The following is a 9,127-nucleotide window of genomic DNA, read 5'->3' on the forward strand; positions in this document are numbered from 1 at the left end:
CATCTTGTTGTCCTTGATAAGGTATATTTAATTAATTGAAATGTATGTTTAATTGATATGTATATTTAATTGCACGATATATGATTATGATTGATTATATTTAATTGCTGATTTTTTTTCCGTTATTAACTTTAATTTCACATTTATTTAGATTCAAATGAAGTATAAAGGGAATGATAAGAAGATTCCAGAAACGAGTCAGTCACATCATCGGAAAAGGTTTGTCGCATTTATTTTGTAAGGTTTGTCATTTTTTTAGATTCAATAAACTAACAAGCTAATTAACCTCATTTTTTCATATTCAATCCAATAAACCACTCGCACAGCAAACCAGCTGCCGCACCACAACTGGATGTTCGTGGTAAAAATAAAGCCGGAAAACTTCAAAAATTGGAGGGTAATAAAGCTGCCAAAGTTGCTGCTCAAAAACTGGATCGGGGAAAATCAATTGCTGCTCCTGCTCCTAAAATAAGTCAGCCATGCCTTGCTCGATATGGGTCGTGTCTTGACATACAAGTAAAAACGAATATGGGTAGCAACAACGATTCAAGCATCATAAGCATGGATAAAGCTATATTCGGATATGAGTATGAAGAACTACTTGAAAAAGAGCACATATACGAACTTTTTAACCATAAAGAGCTGAGTGCTACTGTCATCAGCTTATACATTAGGTAAAAATTACTTTTAATTGCATTTATTGGTAATTAATTTAATTTATTGGTAATTAATCTAATTTGAAAATTTCGTTGAAGATTTTTGTATGAGAAGTTGGTGTGCACGTGCAGATTGTCAAATAGATTTTCATTATTGTCTCCGCATAATAATGCATCTATTGTTTGCACCTTTTACAACGCTTTTTCAAAAAACACTATTATAGATGCATAATAATGCATCTATTGAATGCACCTTTTACAACGCTTTTTCAAAAAAGCGTTTTAATAGGTGCATAATAATGCATCTATTGAATGCACCTTTTACAGTGCTTTGTCCAAAAAGCGCCGTAAAACGAGTATAACAAGCGCGCAATATATCTACCTATTTTATAACACTTTTTATTTTTAAAAACGCTGTTGTATCTTTTTACAGCGCTAGATACTACAACGCTTATTGTTTTGAAAAAACGTTGTAAACGACTTAAAAAAAAAAAACCGCTGTAAAAATAGGTTTTTTCGCGTAGTGGTCTAGGTCTCACTTTGATGGAAGTCAGGTATGATACATTAGTATACTTAAAAGTCTATTTATTTTAACATATTTGAATATGTAATCAAACATATATTTAAATAGACTAACATGTTAATATGTTTAGTTCTATTTTGATATTTAATATGACATTTTAAAATTATGATTTTATATGACATTCTACTTCAATTCTATTTTATAATAATACATTTAAATATGCCAAAATCTAAATAAGGTTAATATGCTTAAATTACTAAAAGTTAAATATCTAACAAAAATATCAATATTTAATATAATAATTATAGTAGTAATAAAAATATTATTTATATTTATTTAAATAAGTCGGCCCGATAGGTCTAAAAAGTTTTTCTATGTGACATGTAGCATGATATTTTTAACTAAATAGGTCTTTTTAAAAGCTTTGACTTTGTCTACTTAAAATATTTGTTTGGTCATATTTGAGTCTAACATAGACTAAACCATAAGCTCTTATTGATCGGTCTGACATACTTTGAACCCTACTCATCGATAATAACTACAAAAGATATTTAGTCTCTAACAATTAATAATTAAAAAAAGGACAATTTGAAGTTTTGAAATTTCAAGAGTGATTTGATTCTTTAAATTTAGTTTTGGGATTTATTTTAGAGAAAAAAAGTTGAGAAAATGGTTTTGGGCCTATTTATTTTAAGAAAAAAAAAGTAAAAGAAAAATCGTTTAGTAATATTTTAGAGATGAGAAAACAAAAAATATTATGGTAGTTTTTGTTTATCGTGATATATTTTAAATCTAAAAATAGAATATTTATTTGATACATAATTTGATTAATGATTAATAGTTATTTAATTAAATATAATTTGATTAAAATAATTTATAACGATCTATTTATAAATTGACCTAAAACCTAATATGAGGATCAAAATGACTAATAGAAGAGACACTTGTAAATGTATTTGCAATTTCAATACATTCAAGAACTATAATGATAATATATCACACAACCATAGACCAAAATCATTGTTTCCTCAATAAAACATAGACACATTATTCCCCTATTTTCATTCAACATACACATAACTGAAGAAGAAAGTAAGGAGTGGATGGTTTGGTAGAGGGACCTTGATTGACTTTAGTTAAGAAATTGATGCAATCACATATTTGTAGTTGTTCAATCATGATAATCTAAATTCAAGTTCATATCAAAATGATCATTAATGTTCCAACTATGTGATTGTAGGAAACTAATGGCAATGGAAAATCTAATTTCCTCGTAGAGTAATGTATGACAAAAGAAAGAATGAAAGAGACTGAAATCATATAATTACAACTTTACTATTAATAAAGAGAGATGTTTTTTTATTTTTATTTATGTATTTTTCCATAACTCTTTTGATAAGTAGAAAACCAAAATTGAAAAACAAAACATTTAAGTTTATCTAAGATTTTGTAGGGTTCGAGAAGAGAAAATAAAAAGAAATATGATGAAAACCTTAAATACAGATACAAAGTACAATACTTCATCTTACAAATTAAGTTTTGTTTAGCGATGTTATGTTTCATTTTGAAAATTGTATTGTCTTGTATTGTAATTCATATATATCTTACTCGAAGACCAAACAAAGAACTCATATTTATGGAAGTGATATTTTCACTACAATAATGTCTTTTTGCCCTATAATACGAGTCATTATAGTAATGTATTTTTTTTTTTATCAATATTAACAAATATTCTAAATACATTTATTAAATAATCAAATATAATATATTAAACCAAAAACGTATTAAAAATTGTACTTGAAGTTATTTAAATGTTTCAAAATTTGTAAAAAAGTAATTTAAAATTTATTATTTTATTGTAAAAATTTTTTATTTTAAATTAATTTTTTAAACGAAATTTTAGATCACTTAACATGTGTCATAACAATTAGTACATTTTTTATTTTTTAAAAATTTCTAACAACTAACTTCTGGAATGATCGTAACCTTTCGTCAATTGAAGGGATTAACTAGATAATTACGTTTCGGAATGATAATCATCGTTGCATAAAAAATGATTAGCCTAACTTTTTATTTTAAATACAAAAATAAAATACTCAAGAATAACCAGACACGCAGAAATAAAAAAAGAATAACCAAACACGCGTCACTTCAACGAGAGACCTAGAAAAACGCAAGACAATGGTCCCCCACTACTTTCCAGAATGTTCCATGCAATATCGTGCCATTCAAATAAACAATCCATACTCGCGGTCTAGATTTTGCCACCTATCAAATTTCCACTTCATCATCCTACGTGGCAACATCTTTAGCCTTGTAATTGATACGCATATCATTCTCGTCCTTCATATTTACGAACGAACCTTTCTATACCTCATAGCAATTAAACACGGCGCGTCGTCGTTTCATTCATCTTCTTTCTGCGTTTCGTGCTTCGAGTTGTCGTTTTTCAGATCGGAGAGTTTCATCGCCATGAACGGAAACGAAGTCGTTGAAGATGAAAAGATGGTGGAGGAGGAAGATTCCACGGAAAAAATGGTGTTTATGTGGGGTTACCTTCCGGGAGCATCGTCGGAGAAAGCTCCGATACTATCTCCGACGCAGGTTCGTCTCACCGATCCTTTACTCGTCGGAGATTCGTGGAAGGACGTTTGCGGTGGTGGTTGTGGATTCGCCGTGGCTATCTCAGGTTGATTTCTTATTCATTGACCATACTTTGACTATGTTTTGACTAAATTAAGATCGAAAAGTTATAATAATTCATTTCAAAGAAATTTGTAGATCTAAGTTAGTGAATAACAAATCCTTGAACTTTTCTCTTTTGCTCATTTGAATCTGTTGTTTCATTGTTTTCGAGAATCAACTCCATTGATTTTAATGAGTGCATCTTGATTTTAATAATGGTTAGCCACCGTGGTTCATTTTAAAAAGTTACCTGTAGTAGTTTTTGTAAAATTACGGTGGTACACGGTAAATTTGACAAATCCACTGTCATACGGTATTTCGTATATGGAAAAAGTGTTTTGTTTCAAAACACATGTTCGCTGCTCTAATATGGCAGAAAATAGTTACATTCAATTATTTAGACTTTTTAAAAAGAAAAATTAATATCATAGTTGATGCACCGAATCAATGTCATATAATGTATCAGTGTCATGTTTGTTTGGTGTCTCTTGATGGATCCCTATAACTACAAGTGACATGTACTAGTGTCATGTTTGGTTTTGGTGTCAGTGCTTGATAGCCAGTGTCTATTTGTGTTTGCTGTGTGATTTTTGCAGAGAAAGGGAAGCTGCTAACGTGGGGATCAGCGGATGATGAAAACCAGAGCTACTTGATGTCAGGGAAGCATGGGGTAATGCAGTTGGTCTTCTAATATAAGGGTTGGTTTTGGTATGAATTTGCTGTTTGGAATTGATTTTGCATCTTATTATTCTGGATGCATGTTTTTCTGAAGGAGATTCCAGGGTCTTTTAAGCTTCCCACTGAGGCTTCAGTGGTGAAAGCAGCTGCTGGTTGGGCTCACTGTGCCACTGTCTCTGGTAATGCTTCTAACGATTCTAACTTGTTACTTTTTTAGTTTAGGGCCGGCCCAAACTAATGTGAGGCATAAAGCAAACATTTGTTGTTAACCTTAATTATTCTTGAGATTCTACTATATTTTATAGACAAATAATTATATAAAAAATTTATTTCAAGTTTAAAATATTGTTTTAAATAAAATAGGTAATATAATTAAATAGACAAATAATTGACATAAATAGTAGATAAGTTCAACATAAATATATGGACATTGTAAATTTGTATTTTGCTTATTTGCGTTTTCATAGCAATTGTCTAATTATTAGTTCCTAAATAAATTAGTCTAATTGCCCAACAATGAGATGTAAAAGAGGTCTTACTGGTCTAAAATATTTTTAGTGGCCTCCCCTTGGGCCGGCCCTGCCTTAGTTATTCCCACGTTGATGCATTGCGATTATTTGTTTCTATATTGTGGTTTTGAAAAAGTGTTTTTGTTAATTAATATAATGTTAGAATGTTTGTTTCCTGGGTGTTGGATATTTTGTTTTTTCTCATAAGTTTAGTTGAAGAGTAATGAATGATGAGCCTTTATGTAGAGTGTTGTACAGAATAACATTTGAAAAACATTGTACATAATAACATTTGAAATTTGAAAAACAGAAAGAAAATAATTGTTGATTTGAATTGCTTGAATATACTTAAGAAATAAATGAATTAGGAATTTTGTCTACTTTCATACCTTTGTGATCGAGACTTTTCATGGGAAATACTAAGCTTGATGTAGCATAAAGCCGAGCAAATTGTTGTTGCTCTCATATAAAAGGCTTTTTCTTTTACAAGAATCATATAGAAGGCTTGTTAAAGGGTTATTGTTAAAGTAAATACAGTTAGGTATCTATAAATTTGAGTAATTACTCAAATAAATCCCAGACCCAAATTAGTCCCTCCTTTCACAAAACCAAATTAATCCCTCTTCTTCATTCTCTCTTAATCTACATTAAAATTCTATAAGTTGTACCCACCATCATCTAAAATTATAATAGTTGTTAGTATGAATAACATGTAGCTTCTTTTCTTTTTGGGTACATGATGGTATCAACTTTTGACAATTTTGTGTATAATTTTGGATCAACTTTTGCTTATCTAGTGGATCAACTCTAGTGTTTGCAAGCTATGAAACACATACACCTCAAGAATCAGACGCGTTGCTATTTCCAATATATTTTCAGTTTGCTATTTCCAATATATTTGAGTGTTTGATATTTATACGACACCTTAGACAAATGTTTCAAATTTTGATTTTCTTTGCTTTAACACACTTTGGTCAGATCTATGATTGTCAAAATAATGATAAATAATGATGATCAATGAAAGAGTTAAAAAATATCAAATTTGATTATATCATGTTTAGTTTTTTGATAGTAAATAGATGGATGTGAAAAACTAGCTAATTTAAATTATATATATGTATATTATATATATATTACTTTCAGTTTAGATATTTTACAAACGATGTTGATATTTTATTTAATTATAATATAATAAATAAATGAATATATGTGTGTTGGTGTAATGTTTTATACTTTTTACATGATCAATGTCGACTTTAATTATAATATAATAAATATATGTGTTGTGTAAATGTTTTATATTTTTTTACATGAGCGGTGATGACGGGTCGGTTTGCATGTCGTGTCAGGTCTCATGTTTCAATGCCGTAGTTTGTGTTTTCTAGTTTGCAAGTATAGTTACGTTTTTTATTGTTTCTTAGATATCATATGAATAATCGGGAATGTCATTCTCATCAAAGATATTTGGTATATTTTTAAATTTATTTGAGGTTAACAATTAAATATTTTAAAGCTTAAATTGGGGAAGGTAAAAGTAGGAAGTTATAACTTCCATTCCCACATGGAAATAATTAGTGGAAAAATCATGCGTTATCAAGGTTCCAAGAAATAAATAACCTCACATAAATGAGAGAAGAAAGAATGGTTTGGGTTTATGAAGGCAACGACCAATTTGGCTCTTCCAAATGAGAATGAACAATTAAGGACTATTCCGAATTTTGTCAAAAAATAAGACTATTTTGAATAGTTAACTAGAATAGAGAGAGCATTATATAGGAGAGGTTGATTTAGGTCTATTGAGTCAATAACCTTGAGCATTTTTTATGAGTACGACAAATTTAGAGTCTGGTTGATTAATTAAGAGAGTTGGATATGGATAATATAAGATATGCACTTATCTTGTCCTATGTTTGATTCATATATAATAATAAATTAGAAAGCATTATAATCATGTTATATATATACAAATAATGGTATGATGAAATATATGTTAAATGAAACGGAAAAGTTGTTCATGTGACAAAGTTATATATTTTTGAGGAAACTATTTTATTTTATTAATTTCAATTAGTTTTATAATTTTCAGATAAATTTTTTATTTGGAATATTTTGATTATTTATTAGATTTTAAATTTAATGTCTAATTTTTAAATCAAATGAAAGGGTAAAATTAGACTTGTAGCAAAATAAATTAATATTTTAAATAATATTTTTAAATTAGAATTATATTCTTGAATAATTTATTGTTAGTTTTTTTGTTTTTATTTAAAATTTATTTGATTTTAGTTTTTCAAAAATTAATATAAAATGAAAAAATTACCTCTTTGATTAAATTGTATATAGTGTGTGTTCAGCAAAGGCAAAAACCTTATAGTATAGAAGTTCGTATAGTTATTCTCACGAATTTATAGTGTTTTTTCACAAGTTGGGGGATGATAATGATTTTATGAGAAATTGGACGAGGAGGGAACGAGAAATATGAGGAGGGGATGGGCCATGTGGTTGCCACCATTTAAAATTTCCATAAGGCATGTACACGTTAACTTTCCGTCAGTCAAATTAGGAGAAATTTGATATTAGGGTGTAATTTTTCCATCGGCTCAAATATGAAAGACTAAAAACTAATAAAAGTTTTTATAGAGATTAAATTTAAAAGGTTATAATTTTATAGGAAAAAAATTTTTAAATTTTATAATTTAATTAGAATTAAGATTAAAATTATATTTTTAATGGTAAATCAGGAAATTTCTTTTATCCTATTAATAATTATATATTAAAATTAAGTATTTGGTTTTTACTTTTTGAGCAGCAACATCATAAGTTCAATTGTTCTATAGTATAAAACTTGGTTGTATTGTGTTTGGAAAATTATTTGTCTGAGGGATTAGGTTTAATAATTTTCCAGTATATTGTAATATAATACTACTACGAGGAAGTGGCTCATATTCAAGGTTGTTGTAATTGCGTGATGACTCGTGAACTCTCTGAGTCCACGTTTTCAGGTTGCAAATTTTGGTTGGCTCACTTGTTGAAACGTTTTTGCACTAACTCGGTTGGTTTCGCGATTAGCATTTTAACTCATTGAATGCGATTGTAATCGCCAGTTTGACGAAACATATAAAGTGGAGAAATTTTCGTCTATAATTCTGTTAAGATAAAGATCATTTGCATGATAAGAACCAAACATCGACTAGTCTACAATAGAGTCAAAAGGTTGTCCACGTAACTTCTAAGATGGTTGTTGGATTCATATAATAATGATCTACACCGTTGACAAAAGCTATGCTGATTTTTCTTATGAATTTTTATTAGAGACTTATTTTTTTGTTTACGTTATTACAAATTCAGTCAATCTCGAAAGTATGCATCAAATTCAGTCAATCTCGAAAGTATGCATTGATTACAATGACATTTAAGAAGAGTAGTTAACAAACAGACATCTTACATTTTTATTTTATGAATTAATACTAATTTGCCAAACGATTTTACAAGTAAAGAGTTTATTTGTAAATTGAGAAAATTCTAAATGAAATAATAAAGTCAATTAGCAATGAAAAGGAAATATTGAAAGAGGGAGAAAAAGAAGAACATACTTTATTGTAGGATAACTGTCACTCCAACTATTTTGAAAACAAAAACAAAATCAACCTACAATCTACTAACACATAAATAAACATAAGAAAGAAGGAACGGACAAATGTTTTAGTGTTTTTGAGACGTGATAGCAATTTGTGTTAATCTTCCTAATTTCTCTTTTGACTTTTGGAAACCCCAAAACATTTGTTTGTGTGCATTCATCTTCCTTTTTCTTTTATGTGATTTTTTATTCTCCATGTGTTGATTCTGAGTTTTTTTTCTTCTGTGTTATATTTCTAGTGATTTGGTTGATTTATCATTTATGTGATTTTAGTTTTCTGTGTTTATTTATCGGATTTTTTTTTCTTTCATCATTATTGGTTGATGATGTGATCAGATTTTGTGTTGGTAGATTTATTTGATTTATGCGCGTTGGTCGATTGTAGTTTAATTTCATGTTACTCTTTTCATCATTGACATATTGAAAAGATTTTGTAGGG

General features: G+C 28.7%; 1 protein-coding gene across 4 annotated transcripts in view; it reads left to right on the forward strand.

The window, feature by feature from the left end:
• Positions 1 to 3,510: 3,510 nt before the first annotated feature.
• The window catches only part of LOC140919566 (ultraviolet-B receptor UVR8-like), a 20,957-nt gene continuing 15,340 nt past the window's right edge, over positions 3,511 to 9,127 (forward strand). Inside the window, exons 1-3 of one of the 4 annotated variants that reach the window (XM_073365880.1) lie at positions 3,511 to 3,868; positions 4,461 to 4,534; positions 4,637 to 4,721. In XM_073365880.1, the coding sequence (XP_073221981.1) occupies positions 3,652 to 3,868; positions 4,461 to 4,534; positions 4,637 to 4,721 (376 nt within the window). In that variant the 5' untranslated portion in view covers positions 3,511 to 3,651. The remainder of the gene's footprint in view (positions 3,869 to 4,460; positions 4,535 to 4,636; positions 4,722 to 9,127) is intronic. The other 3 variants (XM_073365879.1, XM_073365878.1, XM_073365877.1) reach the window with 3 other exon arrangements.

Source organism: Cicer arietinum, chromosome 3 (genome assembly GCF_000331145.2).
Source record: "Cicer arietinum cultivar CDC Frontier isolate Library 1 chromosome 3, Cicar.CDCFrontier_v2.0, whole genome shotgun sequence".
In the NCBI taxonomy this organism is placed as follows: domain Eukaryota; kingdom Viridiplantae; phylum Streptophyta; class Magnoliopsida; order Fabales; family Fabaceae; genus Cicer; species Cicer arietinum.